The following is a 24,389-nucleotide window of genomic DNA, read 5'->3' as shown; positions in this document are numbered from 1 at the left end:
GTCGCTGTAAATCTGTTGACATGCACCTGCAGTTCCTGTCACACCTCTGTGTAGCTTTAAGTGCCTCATGCTTCATATTTATGTAACAGCCCAAGAGGAACAAAACAAGTAGTTCTGGTTTGTGTTGACTATCAGTCGTTTCACGCTCAGGACTCCTACTGGCATCAGTAGGCTGATTTATACATTTGTTTTCTCTGTTCAGGAAAGGTTGAGTCATGGTGAGTTTTTTACGTCTTTTTTTTGTTCAAACTAAATGGAATAATTGATTTAAGGTCTTAGGGACCAATTGATAGTTTGGGTTGCTCTATTGATGCATTGAAAGTAATTTTAAAGCTGACTGATGCCTTCGTCATGCTAGAAACCAGAATTGGAAGCTGCTATGATACTAAATAAGTAGCTAAATTAGCAAGGTTATCGAGTAATATCACGCCACAAGTACAAATACAAGGCTTTTGACAACAGGTTGTCCGACAGATTAGGTTGACTGTGATTTCGTCAAAGACATATTCGACTGTTTGATTCTTTTAAACTTCAGTTAGTCACAGAGGCCACTTATTGCTGTACAAGGTGGGAAAGACACTGTTGAGGCGATGACAATGTAGACAATGTAGGCGGTTTGGTAGGTAGATATTGGTATCTTAATTCTTCTTAGCATTACATAACATTGTCTAACATTTGGTGCATTTGCAGACTTTTTTGGTGTCACTCCACATAGCGATTGTTAAAAGATTACATAATACAAATGTTTTCCTTGAATTAACTGACCTGAAGTCTAGCGTAGCAAAAGTAAGAAGCCATTTAATCAGCTGATATGATTTAAGATGAGAAGAAGGAAGACAGTGGGATTCATTTTAAGGTTGTGATTAAATTTCGTTCTTAGTTAAAAGCAACATTTCCGCATTATGTCTAAAAATGACCTTTTATTATATAATTGTTGAGTTCTTTTCTTAAATTATCCCAAATGTTTCCAATAAACCCAGAGATGGCCAATTTCATTAGTTGGTATAACTTTTTGGGAAACATCAGATGATACATTAGAACGTGAGGAAAGAGCTCGGCGTACCAGCTAGCCACTCTGCTGTTTAGTATTGTTTGTATTGCTCTCGTGATGGAGCATTTTATTAATTTTCATCGTCAATACTGTTTGATCAGCAATGAAGACAAAGACTCATGATTCCACACTACTTTGGATAAGTGCCCAACTCCATCTTTCATGATTGTTTTGATTGTTTTGTCCCCAAGTGGCAGAAATTACATACTGTTCATTAAATCTGATGGTTAATTTTTTGATCGCTCCAGTAATCCTTTAGTAAAAATAAATGTCCAGTCACATGTTCCAAGTTCTAAAAATCATAAGACATGTTTTGGCATCAAGCCTTCGTCAGGGAGTGAAAGGGTTTGACACCCTGACTAAGGCTTGATGCCAAAACACATCAGACTTTGTTTTTAAGGTCTAACATGAACATACCATGACATCAGAAGCATTTGAACCATTTAAAAGAGACTGCACTGGAGTTTTCTTGTGATTTTTAAGTCTATATGTATCCCTATCCAAAGAGCACCTCTAACAAACTGAATTTGAGTCCAGGAAGTGCTCCTACCCTTACGTGTTCAATTTTTTTGTTGTCCAAAAACTCTAAAACACTAAGAGAAAATATTTTTTTGGTTGATTTTTGTAACCAATCGATCAATTGTTGCACAAAAGGTTTGCATTGTCATGAAGCTAAATGTGCAATCATATTATTGCGACAAAAATCATCTGCTTAAACGTGATTAATGCATCTTTTCTTTTGAAAGCTCATCTCTGATTGTCCCAAATGAGGCGTCCTCGGCTCAGCTTTGTTAAGATTAGGTCCAAATGGCTTTTTGTTTACTCTGTCTTCACCTTCAGCTGCTGAGCGCGAATGGGAGACGCTGCTGTGTTAGTTAATATGTAAACCTGCATGAAAAGGCTTTCCATTACGTTCTTTTGTCTGCCTCATTAGCTGTTCTTCAGCTATGAGTTGAAGGTCGGCGCAGGCTGAAGATTGACCAGAGGTTGTTAACCGCATTAGCTCGTCAAGTGCTTCACCTGGAGGCCCAGCGGAGGGGTCGCTTTACCCAAACAGCCTAAAGTCCTGTTTCCTCTTATAGGACACAGATCGTTTGGCTGTCATCTGAGGAAGTCGTCTAATCTTAGCTGTGAAACCTACCCCTCTCGCTCTGAGGACTGCTGGGTATAGGCTCGTTGTCGGGGGCTTGCGGTCTCAGTCGTGTTTGCTACCTGCGTGCTGTGGGAGGAAGTTAGAATGAGAGACACAGGTAAGCTGCATGAGCTGATTGTTAGCCTGTAGCAGATCTCGGTGTTGATGAAGGTTAACATGTAACCAAACAAATGTGTGACCACATAGCTGTTGGAAACGTCTGCTGTAAGTGTGAGTCTGCATCCTGCAGCATTACTGTGTTCAACATGACACAATAACACCTTGTTTTCATTCTTAACCTCACATGATCCCAAGGAAACAAATGCTGAAAAACTGTTTGAAGGAGTCAATTCCTCAAACATCTGTTGGATAAAAGGTCCAGAACTGTAATGTGACGAGCCTCAGTGCCTGCTTCAAACTAGGAGCAGCTCATGCATGTGACATTTAAGTCTTCAAAAAAATTTAAAAAGTTTACTTTCAAGTGAGTCCACCCAGTTTTATTGAGTTATTGTGCAACAAGCTGAAAGCTCATGTTTTCTTGAGGGTATTCATTGAAATACTGCAAGTCAACAGAGTTGTAAATTATGAGCGGAAATGTGAGTCCTTCCATATGTTGATCATTAACTGATTGTCATGCTGTTATGCTGCAGAAAGGAGAGAGAAGAGAGAGATAAAGTGCAGACTGGTCCTTTAAAATTCTAGTAGGACAGGAAGGTTACCTTACATACAGTCCATTGATCACTCATGCGGCTTGTAGATGATCATACAAGTACAAAACAACAACCACAGCAGATTGTCAGCTTCTGACAGCCTTGCTGAAGAGTTGATGATAGTTGTTATGAGGATGACAGAATCCACGTTTCGTAGCTTTTTCCATCTTTGCTTCATGGTATATCTGAGGATTTCCTGCTCCTTCCTTTAGGTTTGCATTCTTGCAGCTCATGGAACAGGCCACTTGGGAGATGTTTGGTCAGTCTAATGCTTGTTTTTTTTTTTTTTTTATTCATAATGTATTTGCATGAAGTTGGCAAGAAGAGCTTGTATTTTGGCTTGAGGTTCTGTTGAGGTTCGAGTTTGAAAGCTACATATGCACGTCACCACAGGGTCAACATGAAATATTTTCACTGGTTTGTTTAACTGAAATAATGCTTGTGTGAAGGTGTAGAGAGGAATCTTGACTGAAAAAAGTTTCTTAAAACAGTAGTAGCATCTCTCCCACTGTTTTTGTCCATTAGTATTTTCCATAAACCTCATTGTTTCTAAGTGCTGCTTTAGTCTAAGGAACAACATGGCCGTCTTCCTTTTTATCTGTGCATCTGTTGCGTTGTCCTTGTGTACACACTCCCATCACATTCTTATGAACGCACCATGTCACAAACGCCTTGAGGGAATTTCAAATTTGGCACAAACGTCCATAGTTGCTGTGACCTCAAAAAACAATCCATATGCTAATTATGATGACATGTCATAAAAGTGATGTCATTTTATGTCCAAAGGGTCAAAAGTCTTCTTCACTTCCACTCTGGAAGATTGTTGATTTCCTCCCAATATGAACTCTCAGCTGTATTTATAATGTGGCCAATGATGGTGGCGTCGTCCCCATACTTAACAATAGAGGTCTCATGTCTGTGAGTGCAGTCATTGGTGCACAGTGTGAACAGGAGGGGGCTGAGCACACAAGCGTAGAAGAGGTGCCACTGCCAATCTGAACTCTGGGGTCTGCTTGTGAGGAAGTCCAATATCCAGTTGCAGAAGTTTTCCAATCAGCTTTATGGGTAAGATTGTGTTGAGTGCTGAACTGAAGTCAATGAACAGCATCCCGATGTAGCTGTTGTTATTCTCCAGGTGTGTGAAGACTGAGTGAAGAGCAGTAGATGTGGCATCCTCTGTGGATCTGTTGGTTCTGAAAGCGTACTGGTGAGGGTCCAGGCTGGCATGGATGTTGTCTTTGGTCTTAGTAAGCTACTACAATATCCATTCTGATACACCAGTATGCTTCCTGTTACTTCACATGTTGAAGCACATTTTAAATGTGAGGGAGAGTAGCTCAGAGGAGGAGGGTCTTGTCTATGATTATGGTCTATTTGGGTGCTGGACCGGTCCAGTGTGCTCCGTAACGGTTTGTTCATATCTCTTTCCTCTGATTCAGATCTATAGTTGGTCCTGTGGATGACGGACAGATAGGATTTAGACACATCAGCTTAATGACACAGCGGCACTGCTTTATTTAGGTGCGTACTGTAAACAAGGAGCCACATGCGCTGCAGATAAGTGAAAGCTCGCCTGCAGACTGATAGTGACCTTTCAGATGTTCCCTCAGAAGACTGTTATTGATGTGAAGTCAGTTCTGCCTCTCAGATAGGTTTTAAAGTTCATACACATGAATGCAATTTTGAGGTGAGATGTTGCTATTATGTTTTTCTAGCTACCTCTATAATAACTTTCTGTTGACCATTGACCATTGTTGGCAATCTAAATAAGAGCAGATTCAAAGGTTTTGCGCATCAACCTGATGAAGTATTTTGATTTACTTTTATTTTCTGTAGTAGACTGCATTAGTTTTAGCTAGGTGTACCCAATTAACTAAGTTTATATTGATTTTCTCAGATTATTATGGCTAACAAAACCAAATCTCTCCAGTAGGATATGTTGAAAATGTAACCTGGGGTTAAAACAATAAACTTTAAATAAAAAATAAAAAAAACTTTTATAAAATTTAAAAATGTAAGAAGTCATTGATCCCTGAGGTTCTCTGGACATGGTTATAAAATGCTTTTAATGTCACAGAAAACAAGCAAATGAGCTACAATTGTGTGTGTGTGTGTGTGTGTGTGTGTGTGTGTGTGTGTGTGTGTGTGTGTGTGTGTGTGTGTGTGTGTGTGTGTGTGTGTGTGTGTGTGTGTGTGTGTGTGTGTGTGTGTGTGTGTGTGTGTGTGTGTGTGTGTGGCAGAATGACGTCTTTAACATGTTTGGAAAAAAGAGAATTTGAGAGTTGAATTTTGAGAGTTTGCCGAACTTTGCTGAGGACCCTCTTAAAGACCACTAGGGGGCTTAGATCCCACTTTGTTTGCCTGATCAACAGGGCAGAGATCTGAGGTCAGTCGTGTTGCTGGTAAATAGAGTCTGAGGTCATAGAGTGTCTAAAAAGGGTCTCGCCGCCTGCCTCTCTACTCCTCCAGATGCTCATTTAACAAACCAGCCTTCTCTGCGGCCCATGGAGTCGACTTTTTCCCCTCATGTTGGCTCCTTTTTATTAGCAGAGAAAAGCTCTTTTGTTCCTGCTCATAATGTATCCATTGATGATGACCAGGCTGGTGCACACAGGACCTCTTATGTTCATAAATGTCAGATGCAAACACACCTGTGAAAAAGCAGAGGTCAGCGCCGTAGATCGCATTAAGTGGGCTCAGCTTTCACTAAGAAAGGCCTTTGTGTAACTGGACATGTAATACATTTCAAGTGGAGACCTCTCGTGTAATCTTGAGAAAAGTTGTATTTCTCTGTTATACTTTCAACGGGTAAGGTTGCCGTGAAAGTCCAAGGTCAAATCAGTTGTCATAGTGATAAATCAGTAGTTTGATTGACAAGACTCAAAGTTTTTGTTCTGAGTTTCTTCTACTTTCTGTTATTTATATTCTTGATGATAATACGGACATGCTTGATGTTAAGAGCTTTTGTTAACTTATCTGTTCGCATTTAACTCTTTACAACTAAATGTGTGATTGAATATTTCCTTTTGTGTTTTGTTCTCAGTTTGCAGGTTGCATGGTAATCTGGACTTGATGCATGGCAGTTGCATGACCGCAGTAGGTCTTGTTGTGGGACTGAGAGCACACAGCTGCAGCCATGGCTCAAACCATGCACGTGAATGGCAATGGCCCAGGTAACCAACCCTTTTCTCACATATTTTTTTTTATTATTATCAAATGAGGTTCAATCTTGATTGTGCATGTATTGATGCATGTTGTATTTGTGTCCTTTTTGTGAAAAATGAGTAGTTTTCTGCCTCTTCAGTCAGACTGAATCATCACGGCCATATTGTTAGTGGGATGGAGGAGGTTAAAGTTGGTCAAAAGTTAGTTTCCTGCAGCACACTGTTGGTTAATAGTAATATAATTCTACACGTCAAATGATTCTTGGCTGCCTCGTGAACAATATGTGGTCACCCTTACCAAATTAAACCTGGCTGGATAAATACAATGGGGCTAAATGTAGAATAGGTGTCCAGTTTCAGGCTTGTGTCAGGCCTGTATATTTAACTGCTCAGCTCCTGCATCACATCAGTCTGTTGTCACACCAAACACCAACACCAATTAATCACATTAGACACAAATCAAATATCTCAGCTTTTAAATACATTAAAACAACATTATTTAGTCATTCGTATTTGTGTGATTTAGCACCCCCACAGTTTCAGAGAGCAACACAACTGTCGGAAATCCAAATCCCAGCTTTCTGTAACAATGTGTCAGATGTAATAAAACTTATGTGCCAACTACAAACAAAACTCAGCACGTCATAACAATGTTGCCTTGATGTTGACATGCATGCTGAGGCAATTTTTTTGCCATGCAGCATTGAAAATTTGCTCAACGAGACCACATAATTCAGAACAGTAGCAGCACAACAAGCTAACGTAACCTGCTACCAGTTAAACCTGTATTAAAATGGGCAACTTGGCTTACGACCAAAAACTAGCAAGTTGAAAACTGCTGACACAACTTTGTGAACACCAACACTCCTGGTGGTGCTGCGAGCACAGTTTGCTAGCAGGAGCCAGTAGCTACAGGATGCTTTCAGGAAACTCCGTTGCATAATGTTGCTTTGATTGGTATTATTAATTCTGATTAAAATTTTGTAAAAAGAAGACTGGTATGATATATGAGGCCACACTTAATATGTCAGTAAACAACAAAAAATCTCTTAAGCATGTTTTATCTTTTAGCTGTGTGTATTTGTTTACATATTCTATTCATGGACGTCCCACATACTTGCGGGAATGTTAAACATTGGCTTACAGTGGACATTAAAAAAATCACTTTGCACACACTAATTCGCTCCTCTGTGAGTTATTTCTGCATCTCTGATGCTTCTGAAACACACTGAGGTTTGTGTGCGTTCACACAGCGCACATGTAGAGAAGATTTCCACGCTTCAGTGTGAAATAAACGCTGTCAGCCAAGGCGTAGAGCTGAACACACACCTGCAGACGGCTCACATTCCTGACCAGACTAACAGGAGAGAGTGAAGCTTCTTACTTCCAAATCCCCCCAGGAATGCACAGCATGCTGTGCAGATGCTTTCAGGACGCTCGCACGCTGTCTTCAGCGTCTCTCTGCCACAGCTATATGACTCTGGGAGATCATACCTTATTTTATTTTTTTAGTATGTAGATCTAGTGGATTCACTTCAAAGTGAGAGTGCTTTTATTGTCTACTTCTACAGAATGTAAAAAATGCTGAGGAATGCTACGCTCACACTGCTAACCTCCTCCCTCTGCAAACTGTAAAAATAGCTTCTCCACAGTGTTGGCAGTTAACATGCCAATGTGGTCACCTGCTGCACCGAAATAATTTCAAGAAGACAGCGAAACTTAACCTATAGTTCTCCAGTGTGGAAACAAGTGCTCCAAAATGAGCAATATTCCCTCAAAGTTGTTGATCAGGTGGTTGGCTAGTATCATGAGGAATAGCTAAACAGATACTGATTTCTGTGTATATGTGTTGTTGGCCATAAAAGTGGAAATATGAGCAGTTGTGAAGTTTCCATTTTGTTTGCAGTATCCACTTTTTTTAAAGGGACTTTTCACCGATTGAAGCGAAACAGGTAACGTGTTTGAGTCCCCACATCCAGAATGCAAGATGTTCGTCTGTCACTCAATTTTCAGCGAAGAAAAGGAACATTGCTTTAATAAGATATAAACAAGAAGAGCAGGTGAGATTAGGTGATTTGTGTCCTGCTTTTGAACAATAATATTTCTGCTCTGTTAACAGTGTACATGCTATGAACGAACATGCAAAGACAGAACCATTGTGTTAATGTCAGGGGACAGGAGGAGGAGGAGGAGAGGGGGAGAAGCTCTTTTTTTTGGTTACACACATGATTATAGGTGGTTTGAGCCTCCATACAAAACGATACAGTTTCCTTCCAGTTTGTGCAATCGGATCAGATGAAATAACTTCCAAATGTGGGATGTGGAACGCCTCAGTGTATTGAGCAACAAAGCATTGAGAACATATTTCAAATAAACCTCAGCTGGTCCCGATTTAAGTTGAGTAATATTCACTACAGTCAGCTGCACGACTTGTGCTATAGAATAATATTCCTGAAATTGTTGCTGAATATGGTCCTCAATACTTTACTTTAAGTAGACATAGTCAGAGGCGAACTGATTTAAAGATCACTGATGCATCATAAGTATCGGTGATCATTATGCTGATATCCCTCATAATGTGAGATTTTGGCGAGACGATTACAGATGATGACGATCTTGCTGCTGAATCAACATTTAAAGAGAAATACCACAGCACCAAAACCTTCCTGGCTCGTGCAGTGAAGCCCTGGTTTGTCTGAAATAAATGCCACTCAGCGGCTGAGTCATGGCTCAGAGGAGACCATGATGGCTTTGGCCTGACTTGAATGCCACCAGTCTGTTGTGGACAGAAAACCCAGTGAGCAGCGGTCAGAGTTGGGCCGATGGGTCGAACCCCCCGGCAGCTCATTCAAACCCGCCGAAGTGGTTTTGTTTCAGACCCAGCTGCCACTTGAAATGCCCTGTGGTACTGTTTTCTTACTGTGCCCCATTAGTCACTTTCCTATTGTTGTTTGTGTGTTCGTGTGAGCTTATAATAACTTGTGCCAAAGGGGCAGGGTGCTGTGACTTTGTAAACTAAACAGGATAATTGTTTTATTCACTGCTCCAGATGGCTCCGGACACTTGGTGTCTTTACACAACAGCATTTGATGAATGGATGTGGACTGTATCTCAGTGTGCATTAATCCATTCATTGTCAGGATTTGAAAGGTGCCTTCTGCAGCCAGTAGAGCTGAACAGTGTCTTATTTCAGCGTCAATGATGAATAAATACATGTACAGTACAGTCGGAGCAAGAGATGTAATGTAGTGAGGCAAATTAAATCCAACATTGTGCACTACATAAAACATTTTATTACTTGATAGAAGAGCACACCGACCAGACTGTCTGTCTGATAAACGTTAATTAAAAAATATTTTGATTTTGGTTTTGCATACACTCTGCAAACAAACAATGGCAGCCGTTCTTAAGATGGAGGCTGATTTATTTGCCATGAAATTGGAGGAACAAAAGACCAACAGCTTGTATGATGTTTGCATGAAACAATCGATTCGCTCAGCTTAGCTTAGCATAAAGATTGGAAATGGGGAGAACTGCTTGCCTTTCTCTGGAGTCTTTTGGTTTTTGTACAGATTAAACAAATGAGATTTAATGTGTTAATTAGCTACAAGAGTTACTTATTTTGTGTTTTGATTTTGAATTGTTTGGGAAACTGGATATTTTTAGCTGTTTAACGTGCTAAAATGCTAATCCAAATTGATGAACGTGGTAACATTATACCTTTTTTTATAATGATTATTTTTATTATCTATTATTTTTTTTTATGATTAATTGATTAATCCTCAAATTGCTTCTTTGGTCCAAACCAGCAGTCCAAAACTCAACGTTTCTTAATTAATGTATTCCATCTTGATGGGTGGAATATAGTTTGTTTTTTTTTAAATATGAAATGCAAGTCTCCTTCAAAAACAATCCAAGGCAAAACTGTAGGATTGGTCATTAAAAATGCATATTGGCATGTAAAGTGAAGGCATTTAATTTTGCACAAATTAAGGAGAATTGCGTGTCCGTCTGTGGCAGTGCTCTGTAAAGGTCGTCTACCTCTCAGCAAAGTTTGTCCTTAACTACTTCTTTGATATGTGAAGAGTTCTGTTGTCCTTCCTTCCCCTCCGACTGGTTGTTTTTCTATTTAAACAATTATTTTATGGATGAGCTGTCTTCCCTGAAGCAACATCTAGTTTTGAAGTTGAGGGACTGCCACTCTTAAAAAACAGTACAGGTGTTAATGAAACCAAATGACAGACACACCTCATCTTGCTGTTAATCACATTCATTTCAAAATGACTAAAACAACCCCAAAACATCCTGTGAAACTGAAAGAATAGTCACATAGTGTGTGGAACATCTAGTGTATAATCTTCACCTTTTCTTTAGTGTTGTGTGGTTTCTTTAATCGTGGTATTATTATTTTTTTCCCAGCCTGAACACTCACATGCCTGATTGTTTTGCTTGACCATCTATGAGAAAAGGCCCAGATGGGCAAAGTTTTTCGAACTGCCTCAATGTTTGCAGAGGAAGCCCAAACATTTCCTCCAGTCTGCATCATCATGTACAGAGTTAAGTTGTTGAATTTGGCAGCAGAGTCTGGCATGGCCCTGTGAGTCTCTAGAAGAGGCTAATAGATCACAGTCAGGGGCTCTGCTCCGTCTGTCCTGCCTGTGTTCAATTTGAAAAGGGCAGGAATGTGCAGCTTTAATGTACTTATTGTTTTTTTTGTTTTGTTTCCTGGTTTTTATGTGAACGGATGTGTCTCGCTGTTCCTGGTGTTGAGCTGCAGCAGTATGAGGTGTTGATCAAACGTTTGCTCTACTTTTCTTATGAGTAATTAGGCGTATAGAGCTCACAGGAAGAGCCAGGAAATACCAGGCACTGCATGTGTGTGTGTGTTTGTGTGTGTGTCGGACCACTAGAGTCCCCTCCACCCAGGCACTTGCATCATGCTTTGCTCTCACTCAGTATAATGCACAGAGTATGAGTACTGCACTGTATTATTCCACTCTGCAGCTGTGTGTATGAGACCAGTACAACTCTACCATTTGTTCATGTGAGGTAACATCTGTTGACGATCGCTGATCAGAGGTGCAGTCTCTCACTATTTACTGTTGTGATAAGTTTTCTGTCAAAATGAAAGGAAAATGAGGCAAAAAGCAGCATGTGACCAGAAAGTCTTTCACTAAGTTGTTGGGCCACCACAAGCCTCCACAATGGCTTCATCACCCTCCCTCTAAGAGATATTTCCTCATCATCAACTGGTGGTGGAGAGTTGATCCAAAATGTCCCACATGTGTTCACCTTGGTTGATCTCTGTGACTGTGAAGGTCATAAGATACGACTCACATCAATTTTGTGCTTATTTCCCACACGGACTGCTTGTGTTCTGTATGGAGGCATCTGTTTACCTTTCTCCACTCATTTTATTCAAGTTTACAGGGATAGTTTGACTTATAAGATGCATGATTTAAAAAACACAGCAGATTAACTATAGTACAGTTACTTACTTATGCACATTTGAAATATGGCTTTCTCAAAGTGCTGGTAGAGTAGAATAATTAATTAATAATACATCATTTTAAGGTGCATTATGTGAGAATTTTAGCTGAAAAAAATTTTTAAACTGATAAAATCAACAACAGAATGTGAATTAAAAAATAAAGAATTAAAAGAAATCTACAATTGAAATAATTCTTATTTCACCTTATTACACTAAATGACGATGGCCATCAGTACATTATAAGCTGTGATAATGATAATTGTGCCATGATTAAGTTTTAAACCAGTGATTTCACACCAACGGATTTCTCTTGCGCCCGTTGAATAACAAACAACTGGCAGACAGATTTAGACCCATAGCCTAATTTATTCTGTCTCTGAGGACACTGTGAATGTTAAATGGCTTTTGTCAGCTCTATGTTTAAACTTTTACAGAGCCAGTGTAAAATAAGCCAAGCCCTGCTTGTATATTTTCCCTCACAGATTAACATCAAGGCCTGAGGTGGCCTTCAGCACAATATTTTAAGAGCAAACACAGGGAGCGAGGTCATGGACTGAAAGTCACTGAAAAGATTTCAGAAGCAGCAGATTGATTAATAATGGTGCCAGAAAATGTACAAAAAGCAAACAAAACATCTTTATTTCTCAAGCACTGAGAGGTCGAGAAGCCCCAAAACTTGGATGCATTTAAAGGGTTTTTATGCAGAGCACATGTCAGTTAAACTGGAAATGGCTAAAACATGTGTGACCCACTGGTGTCACATCAGTGTATGTCGGTGAATTTAGCTACAAAGTGAAGTGTGAGTAATTAGACTGTGGCTCTTCTGGATATCAGTGTATTCGGGTTAATTTAAAGAACAACTGTGTTCAGTCAGCACATGGTTTCTGTTAGAGCCTCTGGCCTGGAAATCATCTAGCAAGTAGCTCCTGGAAACATTTGAGTGAGAACTTTTAACAGCAACATTTTCTCTGTGATCACTTCAGAGCAGAATATGTTGTTGGACTGAATCTACAGCTAATGTTGGATAATTGGGCTGAAATATGTTGATATCCCAGCTGAGGAAAGCAGGGCACAGTTGGGAAGCTGTGTGCCAAGCTCTCAATGCTATTTTTAAGTTGTTGACTTGGCACTTGCATAACGTTTTAGGTTTTAAAAAGCCTCTGTTGGTCAATTTCCTTGAATCTTGTGGACCAAAAAAGGTAACTGTTTATGTAGATTTGTGTTTTGTGTGACATTGATTTCAGTTTGGTTATAATGACACAGTTGGCACACTTAGAGATAAACTCATCAACGGCCACGATTATCCTCCCCTCCGTTCCTGTTCGTGATTGTCTGCACATCAGAAACGTAATGATATCAATGTGATAGGCTGTCACAACACAGCGTCTTTTCATTGACTTTGCATGTGATCTAGACTTGCAAATAATTCTTCTCGCGTTTGGTCTGAATGCCCCATTTGGCATAAAATATGCAAAATGGATTTCCAGTTGGTGGTACTGCTATTCCAAAAATAATTTCTTACAGTGCGAAATGCAAAAGACTACAGTCATTACTACTTTAGTACTACACGAGGCGTCAGAGATGCTACATAGGGTGTCATGTTGCTTGTTTTATCCCAATATCCTGAGATTAAATGTGTAGAAAACGAAAGCTGGTGACCAAAATGTGTGATGCGTTTTTCATCTGTGTTGCATGTTGTCACATATTTGTTTCAGGAGGTGTTGTGCTAAAAAGTATAGTATATTATTGCACCCCAAGAGCACAGCTCATCTCTTCAATTCATTAACGCCCTTGGTTGTGTGAGAGAGGAGTGGTGTTTTGAAGCTTAACTGAGAGAATTTATGAAGGACATTTTGAAGTTACAGCTTAATAAACTAAGGCGAGGCGGAGGTCCCTTGAAAGTTCCTTAAATACTCGCAGTGTTTAGTCATGTTGGTGGAGCTCAATTTGAGGGAACTTGTTTGGCACATTTTTTGTAGATGAAGTGATACCCTGAAACCTCTCCAATCACTGGTTGTGCAAACAGTTTTAGGAGGGGTGATTGCAGAAGAAGAAAATACTGCATCTCATATTCAGCAACAAATGATAACCACATTTTAAGAGCAGTGAAAAGAGCTGTTCTTTAGTGTGCTGCCTCTCACTGCTCGCTGGCTAACTGTTGTGTAATCCCTGTCAAATTGACAATGTAACAGCTGCTGATAACTGGAGCAGACTCCCGGGCACTCAGTGTCACTGTTGGCTCCCTGTCGCTGGAGCGTGACCCCTTCAGTTGTCTCGTGTTGATGAGGTCATCGCTCAGCTGTTCGGGGTCTCTGCAGTACCAGAGGGCAGCCTGTCACTCCTGTGTGTGACAGTGTGTGTCTGTGTGCGTGTGTGTGTGTGTATGTGTGTGTGTGTGACATGGTTGGTCAGCTCACAGTAACTCGTGCCAGCGAGAGTCGTCAAAACCAGACAGCACAAGACCGTGACTGTGCTGCCTCACCGAGATTATTTATACCAGACAATAAAAACAGGATGTGCTTATTTGAGGGCAGTGCATAAGAAAACACAACCCGGGCTTTGTCTAAAAGGTACGCTTGGTGAAATGCATGATGCAAAATTTAAGTTTACTTTCTAAAAACAAAGGGAACAAACTTTTCAAATGCATTTGATTTGCTGCTTTTTTTTAAACTTATTTTACTTAATTAATTAATTAATTAATTAATTTAAGGAAATCGATACCTTTTGGGTTTTGAAGAGATGGTTGGACAAAACGCACAGTTTGAAGACGTCACTAAGTGCTCTGGAAATTGTCGCACCCTTTTTTTAAAAAAAAAATATATATTATACTATTCTCTGACCTTTTAATGGCCTTTACAACAAAAAAAATCAATGGAGCCATTGATTAAATGATAAAAATGGCAAGTTTCAGCATGTCCTCAGATACAATTTAAGATTACTGCTAAAAACTAATGGTCAGCTGTATCAATGCCACATGAACTGTCCTTAATACAAGGAAAGTCTGCATTGACTTGTAAATAACACTGTATTTGGAAATAGCTTCTGCTGCAAAGTTTCACCAAAGTATAAACCAGACTAGAAAAGTTTGACATGAACAGTAGCTAAGCTATTCGTCTCAACAGCAGGCTGTTATTGTCAGGAGTTCACCTCCCCTCCAATGAATAACAGGACTCTTATTTGGGTAGGGAAGAGCTGGGCTCAGAGCCTCACAGGATTGGACGAAGCAGCTGTCCAATAGTGCGCCAGAGCAGTGCTGTGCTTAGTTTACACCAATAGTGGAACTTTTTTTCCCCCTATGGAGAGAGGATTGAGAAAGAGTGCACAGAGTGAAGAGAAACAGCAGTCCTGTAGCTCAAACAGCCTGATCTCAGTACAGTTATCCTGTCCTCTGAAACAGCCAGCAGGGAGAAGGAGTGAAGAGGAAAAAGTGAAATATGGAGAGAGTGCTGTTGGTGTGAGGTGAGTGAAGCTTGAACGACAAGGTGGTGAGGTTTTAGCAGCAGGCTTAGCCTTGTAATTCCCTCCTCTGTTTGAGCTGAATGGAAAGGATTGACGGGAGACGTTGCCGGAGCTGGGTGGACTGGAAAGGAAGAGCAGGGCTGTTTATTTCAAGCCTGTGTTTGCTTTAGTCGGCGAGAGTTCCAGGCATACCAAGAACAAGACGCTGTATTTAGCCGACACAGTGTGACTGTAGTGGAGTCCTAATGGCCTCGAAAGCTGAATAGCTCTAAAGACCCATTTTCAACTGGATGTGTGGAGTTTGGACTTTAATTTAAGCAGCTTTGATTGATTTGTACAAAGTGTCTAAACTTAACAAATTTATTGTAGCTTGTTTTTTTATTTCTGTCATCAGCTATCTGCACAAAATTTGATAGTTTATGGTTCATTTGTGTCTGTAAAAACTCAACGTTGACATGAGGGATGGATTTTGGACTAGAAAATATTGACATTGTCTGTTTTTCTGAGTCAGTGACCCATTTGGCTCTTCTCTTATCCAAGCTTTGTAAACAGCAGCCTATTTATCTGTCTCAAGATAAAGATATCTCTCAAGATATCTGTCTCACTTGTACATTTTGATTTCCAAAAATCTCACCAGGCTAAATAACAAACATTTGTTTTTATTCTTTACCATGCCACTTGTTTTTTGTGTTGGCTTCGCATAGTTCATCTCGGAACTCACATAGTTTTGGGCTGACTTAAACCACCCCTTGCCAAAATGATTATCACTCACTCACTCTTTTCCAGCAGAGAGGTGGGAAACTTGAGACATGTTTGTACTTGTGCTGTCAAATTATGCTGATTGTCAGTGGCCGAGGAAACACTCAACACCTTAACTGACACTCAGGCTGTTTGAGAGGCTCCAAAAGGGTCACTTTAGACAAAAAAATACATCCTCTGTTTTTTTACAGTTACGGACATGCCACGAAAAAGCATTATGTTGCACATTTTTTGGTATTAACAAAACTAAAATCAGAACTCTTAACTAATATTATGTTCTTGTGGTCTCTATTTCAGAAAAAGGACAAAGATGCCCAAGCACAGAAGACGAGAAGGACTCTGTGGCTCCCTACTATGTTGAAACGCCCTATGGTTATCAGCTAGACCTGGACTTCCTCAAATATGTCGATGACATCGAGCGGGGCAACACTATTAAGAAGCTGAGTATCCAGAGGAAGCCTAAAGTGGCCAAACCCTTGTCCGTGCCTCGGGGCAGCACTGGCGGGGGCAGCACTCAGGCTGAATGGACCTCCACAGACTCCCTGTCCTCCTCCAACAGCGACGACAAGCAGTCCCCAGTCTTCTTCAACTCCAGGCCCCAGGTCTCTGCACCGCTGACCCCAACCCTCTCCAGAGCAACCGGTGAAGTCCCCCTGCAACAATCCTACTTGAACATCACAGAGCAGAAACAGCTCCTGCCACCTCCTTCGCCAAGGTTTGCCCCTCGTCACAACCCCCAAGTGGAGAGGACCCTGATGGAGACGCGTCTTCGGCTGGAACAGGAGCGTCTGCTCATGCAGCCACACAGCGAGCCTCCGATGCCCCGCCGCCGTCTCGCCAGCTTTGGCGGCATGGGCTCCACTAGCTCTTTGTCCTCTTACTCAGGCTCCGTGGCTGCAAGCCAGATCTCTCCCAGCACCCATCAGCCTCTCCTTATCAACGGTCACCTCCCCAATGGAGAGTATAACCCCTACTACCCGCCATCGATGGGCAGTTCCATCCGCCACAGCCCCATGAGCTCTGGTATGGCCACACCTGTGACAAATGTCAGCCCGTTACACCTTCACCAAATTCGGGAGCAGATGGTTGTGGCTCTCAAAAGGCTGAAAGAGCTAGAGGAGCAGGTGAAAACCATTCCTATCTTACAGGTTAAGATTGCTGTTCTTCAGGAAGAGAAAAGACAGTTGGCTGCTCAGTCCAAAAATCAAGGGCCTGGTGGCTTCCGCAAGCGCTCCTACAGTGTAGGCAGCGCTGACCAAATGGAGAACCCAGGCCCCATCCAAAAGGACACTGAGCTGCACATTATGGAGCCCGAAGCCCAGGAACAGAATGCTCAGCGGCTGGAGGAGTTCAGACGTCTAGCTGCTGAGGTCCAAGCTCTGGAGAAGACGACCCTGGACAATAATGCAAGTGAAGCTCAGCCTCGTAAGGTCACACATAACCAGGCCCACCAAAAGTCCATAGGCATAGTTACTGATGAAAACATGAACAACCTTCCTGTCACTCAGAGGAAGTTGACAACTGAACATTGTTTCCGGGATGTGGGAGTATGGACGGGGCGGCAGGAAATGCGCAGCGCTGCGGTTGGTGTGACCGAGGCCATGCTGGGCATGACCACTGAAGCTGAGAAAGAGATTGAGCTCCAGCAACAGACCATCGAGTCACTGAAGGAGAAGATCTACCGCTTGGAGGTGCAGCTAAAAGAAAGTACTCACGAAATAGAAATGGGAAAGCTTAAACTGGAGCTCCAAGCGGCCGGTGGGTCAAACAAGAAAAAAGCGGACAAAGGTTCGATGGCCAGGCCTGAGATGTACAACGCCTGTGTGGAGGCCAAAGTCCAGATGCGCAACCAGGGAGTGGGTGACCACCTGGAATTCAGCCATGCTAACACAGCTAAAACTCTACAAAGCCACACTATAGGAGTATCCTGCCAACCCAGTGTGCAGAGTGTTGCCACAGGCCCAGAGATCCCTATGGACCGGTGGGTGGTGCATGAGCGTGTGGAGGTAAAAGACCAGTGTGTAGGGAGACGGGTGGAGATGTGCCACCAGCAGGTAGGCATGGAGCTGAATGTTTGTGAAGTGGGAGTTAACACAGAGGAATCAGTAGACAGCTTGGCTCTCTGCAAACCCATGACGGAGTTGAGCAAAGAGTCTAGATCAGTTGGCTGCGGAGATTGTTCAGTGGATGTGATCGTTAGTCCAATCAAGATGCTGGTGTCACAAGGAACTGACCCAGATTTTGTCAGCAAAGTGGACTCTGGTGTCATGGCTGTTCCTGAGTCGGCAACTCAGCAGACCAATACTGAGATAAAGGTTGCTAGCAAATCCACCAACACAAAAACAGCTGTCCTGACTGACTCTTTCACTGATATGATGTTGGTCACTTGTGATAAGCAAACCAACACGGCTGTTACTGAAACAAGGACGGTCGCTGCTGGGGAAGGACTTGTCAAAGATCACTCAACAGCAAAGACGCGTTCAATTGCTGTTGGAACCACCACAGATGTGGAGTCATTCCTTGGCAAATCAAGCTCTACTAAAACCAAAGAATGTGGGGTGGGACCAGTTAGCATCCATGAGAACTTCCTGGTAGGCCTTAAAACCAGGAACATAGCATGCGGCCCGTCCCAGCCAACTGAATCTGTCACAAGCAGCAGCAAAGAGACTGTGGAAGTTGAGACTGAGGCTGCACCACTGCAAGCTCAGGCCCAGGGGGGTGCCGGACTGGACCATTACATCGAGAGGGTGCAAAAGCTGCTGCAGGAGCAACAAATGCTGCTAGCAGAGAACTATAGCGAGCTTGCAGATGCTTTTGGTCAGCCCCAGTCTCAGTTTGGATCCATCAATAGTCAGCTGGTCAGCACGCTGTCGTCCATCAACTCGGTCATGAAGTACGGAAGCGCTGAGGACATCCTCAAGCTGCAGTCAGAGTCTGTGAGCCTAAACAAAGGTGAGAGTTTTACTGAGGATGCTAATGACTCCACATGCTCACAAGTGTTGAAAAAACCATAATTGGTACTTATGATTATTGGCTGAAAGTCATCCCAGGTAATCAAAGTGTAATCAGAGGTGATCAAAGCATAGTATCAAGGGCAGACACACACACACACACACACACACACACACACACACACACACCGCCTTCCTCAAGCAAAATAGAAGGCAGTCATGTATTTAGTGCCGAAGGCGGCATTGTAGAGATTTATTTTCTTTTGTCTCTTCCATTGTTGCACAATAGATTAAGCTAGTCTCTTGTTACACAATTGAACATTTTTTAAAAGAAGAGTACTTATAAATCAAATGTTTTGGTGTTGTTACATTTCCGTGCACATTCTCTCTTGGACCAGCTCAAATACTCAAATTACCCTCTTACCAGAAGTACCTCTTTAGAGTTTTAAGAGTTGCAGCTCTTAATGTTTCCCTGTAGAGTCTCTCTGCATTGCTTACAATTTACAAAATGGAGATGACGACCCATTGGATTAGGAATTAAGTTCATTTATTTCAATTACTGGGGGGGGGAAACTGACATTTACAGTGGAGTGGAGGAACAACATTCAGCAGGAATTATGGTACAAGATATACATTAAGAGATGTAAATTTGAATGTTTTGTTCCATAAAATCCAGCAGTTTTTTCTCACTATTATAGGTATTTAATGTGTTTGAATTTGAAAGATGACACCTTAAACTTTTCTTTTAATTTGTCAGGCATTTTGTGAAATGTAGAATAAATTCACTGCAGTTTAGCAGAGCTAGTCAGTGGATAATAAAACTGCTGTAGTGACGATATAGAGATAATGTAGTGACAAAGTAAGATGTAGTTGAGGACTGAATGCCAGCAGTTTCAGTTGTACTTAGAGGATCTAGTCTGGTGTGCGTGTGTGTGTGTGTGGACCATTCACACACTGTTTAAAGAGAATCCTGATAGGATCGGACAGGCCAAAGTTATCTCTGACCCTGAAAAATGCGGCGGGGGCTTTGGACATGAACCAACAATGAGCTCATTTCGTCGCACCAATCGGCCACTTGTTGTTTTTTGCGGGCCGCCCTGCCTTCACTAACACCTCACTGTGGATGCTGATTCATGGCTCCTTCTGAGTTACATAACATGCATTCATGCTGGCTGGCACATGAATGCAGGGTGATTGTCTGGGTTGTGTGCAAGCTTGTTTCTGGTCAGTTGCTGGCCTCTTTTGGAATGTCGAGTTACTCGCCAGATGTAGTTCCTGTTCACGTAACTGATGTCAGTATGAAGTAAGTAGGAACATCTACTAAAAAGTGTCTGTTAAGACCTTGATAGCAGTGGGTGAAGTTGAATTTCAGTGTCAAATAAGGTTTCTCCAGGTGAAGGTGGATGTATTTTCATTTTATTGTCATTTTATTACTGCCTGGAGGTGTTTTGTTGTGTTGTTTTTCAGGATTACGTAAAAACAACTGAATGGATTTGTACGAAACTTTGATGGAGGATGGGTCTCAGCCCAGAATAGACCCCATTAACTCTTGGTGTAGATCCAGTAAAGGGACAGATCCAGGAATTTTTTCTTTCACATTGCGTTTTTCAACAATTATTTATTAATTTCTCAGGTAAAAATGTATGGATCTTGATGGGAAAAAATCAACAGAAGAAGAATGTATGGAATAAAAAAAAGTGATGGTTTGATGTATTTTAATTTGTTTTTAAACTGTCCATCATGTCCATCATGTATTATAAGAGTACAGTGCTAGGACAGTGGACTGCTTTTCAAAACCCAGTGCCTACATTACCCACAATGCAGCTCAGCCACTGAGTAACATCACTGGAGGCATTTTATCAGTATTATAAAGCCACAAAAGGTTTTATATTACTTTTTTGCATATGCAGTAGTACTCCCCAGAACCTGTAAACACACTTTAATTGGTGCATTTGCCCTTTAACGATCATGAGAATTTGTGTTTTATAGTTTGACAAGGTCTGGACAACATTCAAACAAACCCACAACTATTATCAGATTTGGATTCTTGCTAAACTGTCAATGGTGCATAGAAATGCATGACATCACTTTTTGCAACTGAATACGGCCCTGTTCAAATCGGTAAGAAAAGAAGGAAACATGAACACAAACACAGAAATCTGGAACACGTGAAATAACCATAAATTAACTTTTGTGATAATGTCAAGTCCTGTCAGTCACAGTAACAACCCTTCTGAGAAAACAGGTTTTCAAGGCCTCGAATAGAAAAATTACTCATCCCTGTGGATGTAACATGCATGTCAGTCGTCTCAGTGCAGGGTCCTGCTCATTCTAACATCCAGCATTTCAGCACAGCACCTTTCTCGGACAGAAACTCCACGTGGTACCTTTTTAAATTAAAGCATGAAATGTTAATTGCATATTCGAGCTGCCCTGCCTCTCCCCTACCTGTGCACTTAGACACTGACTTTGGTCTACCTCCTCCTTTTTCAGAGAGCAGTCAGCAGCTCTGCAGCCAGTCGCTGTCTGTTCGGACGGAGCGGTCACAGATGGAAAAGACTTCATCAGGCCTGACTCCTGCAGATAAACCTGCCAACACACCCGTACAGCAGCAGATCACTGCAGCGGAGCAGAAGAGCCGTATGGACCTGCAGATGTCTACAGCGCTACATGGTACGGTTGCCTTCGCACACCTGCCAAAACAAAAAAACACCACCAGTACACATATTGTTGTTTGTTGTGTCACACAGCCTGATCCTTTCTGAACCTCCATGATGGAGTCAACCAGTATGTTAAGAATGAGGAAACATGACCGATGCTTTTCAGGGTCAATTCAGTTAAACAAGGTTTAGATTGTTATTCTTACATCAGCAGTGTAGTAAGAGTTGCAGCTTGAATAGGAGCATTTTGTCAGTTCATATAGTCCATTAAAAAGTGTGTGACAGCGATCCAATAAGCACCCAATCATTACCGTACGAGACGCCTCCTTTTCGTCCTATCTCTACATGTTAGTCATTATTCAGATGTGGCCAATTTGCAGTCTAATAATGCTGATAATCAGTTATTTCTTTGCGAGCTCTTGTGACACCAAAGAACATAAATATTTCAGTAGCATGTCAGTCACCGGGGTTGGATCAGAAAGGTACACAGGTGGCTTGTTGATTTGACAGTTTTGGCAGTTGGCATATTCGCCAAAACTGTCCAATCAACAAGCTATCTGTCAGTCTGTAGAACTTGTAGAACCTCGTGTCCCACATTAACTACCCGAACCCTAAATTAGAAAGGCAGTAAGTTGAACGAAATTGCTGGGATAGTGTGATTTCCTTACATTAGATCTGAAATGAAACTGCAGGGTGAACGTGCTGAATGTTAGCATGAGATGAACAGTTAGAAGTGCATCATTAGGATGTCGTTCTTCAGCTTTGGAGGACAGAAAGTAATTGGACAGGTCTTCCAAATAAAGGAATAATTTATTTGATATTTTGCATCAAATTCCTGGAAGTCAATGACCATTAGATATATTTGAGCCACAGACAACAACAAAAAATTGAATGGTGCAACCACACCAACATTTGAACACCACTTTGTCCTAATCACAGTCAGAATGGACAAACACGGCAAGCAAAATACATTTACAGTCGACCAGGAACAGGTGTTTATTTGTTATTTGATATCTGATTCAGCAGGATTTCAAATCTCAATCAAATTTCAAAAGGCCTGTGTTTCTATCTTCACCTCTCTGGGAGGATTTTTGCCTTCAGTCTGGTCCTCAGCAGTTAAAAACATGATCAGTTGGATGAAGATCAGATAACTGATGTTTTTCTGGCCACTTGATGATAATTGTCCTGCTGCTTTATTGTATAATTGCTCACCGCTGGATTTTTAAATCCCTGGTGCTGATGATCCATATAGTGCTAAACACTGACTGACCTGGAGGTTTTGTAGTAAGGGAGCGATATCTAACCAGAACACAATGCTATAGTTGGCTTGCTAAAAATGCAATCTTTAAACACAAAATTGATAAGTTTCATCAGTGGTGAAGTGATAATATTGCTGTTGGGTTCGAAATCGCAGCAGAATTTCATGGTTATTTTTTATTATGGCTGCTAATAGAAGCCATTGTTTTTACGGGTTTCACACATACCTCATATAAACCAGGCAACAGGCAAAACATGGACTCAAACATCGTCATCACCACTAACGCTCCCACCTGTCAAAACACAGGAAACATGCTGAATGGCTCTGTTGCTTCCGAGCGTGCACATGTCAGTGTATACATATGCAACTGCATACATGTTGATAAATGAGCGCACGCACACACACGCACACACACACACACGCACACACGCACACACACTCTCTCTCTCAGCTGTCCCCTGCAGCAGTGAAAGAGGCCCCTCCATCAGGGCAAGTCTTGGCAGATGTGCTGAGTGTTCTGGCTCTCGGCTGGTATTTTGGTTTTGGAGGCCTATATTTAAAATGACTGAGATACTTCAGGGTTTGGAGAAACTTCCAGCGTCTTGCTGACAGATTTCTTTGGAAAGAACATGAGACGGACACTTAACGGCTGCTTTCCTCTCTGCCAAAGCTCATGATCATGCCAGAGAGCTTTAGTGCATCATTCAGGCCTTATCAGCAGTGGTTGAATGTAACTAAATACCTTTTACTGGAGCCTGACAGATACACGATTTTTTGGGCCGATGCCAATACCGATATTATGAAGTGAAAAATTTTGATATATCAGCCTATATGCACACTTTTTCTCAGGTAGCGTATTTTACAGTTTAACAATAAACGTTAATCTCCATTAAATCAAAACCAAAAAAAGTTTTCATTTGTGTGCAATTTGGGCAACATGTACTCTGATGCCAATGCATCTTGGAAAGGCCAATATCGGTCGTTAATATTGTGCCGATAGATTTATCGGTCAGGCTTTAACTTTTCCTTAACTAAGATTCAACATATTTCTGCTGAGTATTTCCATTTTATGCAGCAATAAACATCTACACTGTTGTACTTTTTACTCCATTACATGTGCCTGACAGCTTTAGCTACACGTTACTTTACAGATTACAGTTATTCACATCACAACAATACATTAATACGTTTGGTGACGTTATATTTGAACGTTTGGGATCAACTGAAGGATGAAGTGTTCTTTCATGGGTTGAGAAAATTCTCCTCCTTCCCCGGCTAAATAAACTATTAAAAAATCCTCTTGCATTTGTTGTCAAGTGCATCATCACAAAGCTGAAAACTGAGAGTTGTGGGTCTCACAGGACAGGGATGCTACAAATGTGATGATCTTACAGAAAATGACCCACTGCTGTAGATTAAACTACCCAGCAGTATGTGAAGTAGTTAGTATGAGCTCAACTATCTACAGCAGTAAAATGCAACATACACATTAATGCAGCAGTAATATTAATACAAACACAGATATAAAAGCAAAAATACTGACAGGGAACATTTTACTGTGTAATAAATACTTTTATTTTTGATCATTTAAGAACATTTTGCTGATAACACTGCTTGTGGCTCTGAATTCAGGACATGCAGGGGAGTATTTTCACAGTGTGGTGAGAATCCAAATGCTTTTGCTGCTAGTTATCAGCCTTTTATAATGAGAAGAGAGTAAGGGAAGGTTTTGTCAGAATTATGGTAAAAATCAA

General features: G+C 41.4%; 1 protein-coding gene across 1 annotated transcript in view; it reads left to right on the top strand.

Moving 5' to 3' along the window:
* The window catches only part of kank1a (KN motif and ankyrin repeat domains 1a), a 57,607-nt gene that overhangs the window by 27,239 nt on the left and 5,979 nt on the right, over positions 1–24,389 (top strand). Inside the window, exons 2-4 of the mRNA XM_073467244.1 lie at positions 5,937–6,066; positions 16,064–18,718; positions 21,211–21,390. Coding sequence (XP_073323345.1) covers positions 6,030–6,066; positions 16,064–18,718; positions 21,211–21,390 — 2,872 coding nt within the window. The 5' untranslated portion in view covers positions 5,937–6,029. The remainder of the gene's footprint in view (positions 1–5,936; positions 6,067–16,063; positions 18,719–21,210; positions 21,391–24,389) is intronic.

The sequence above is a fragment of the Pagrus major genome, chromosome 5 (genome assembly GCF_040436345.1).
Source record: "Pagrus major chromosome 5, Pma_NU_1.0".
Taxonomy (NCBI): domain Eukaryota; kingdom Metazoa; phylum Chordata; class Actinopteri; order Spariformes; family Sparidae; genus Pagrus; species Pagrus major.
The sequence above is the reverse complement of the archived record's forward strand: the minus strand, read 5'-3'. Positions and strand labels throughout refer to the sequence as shown.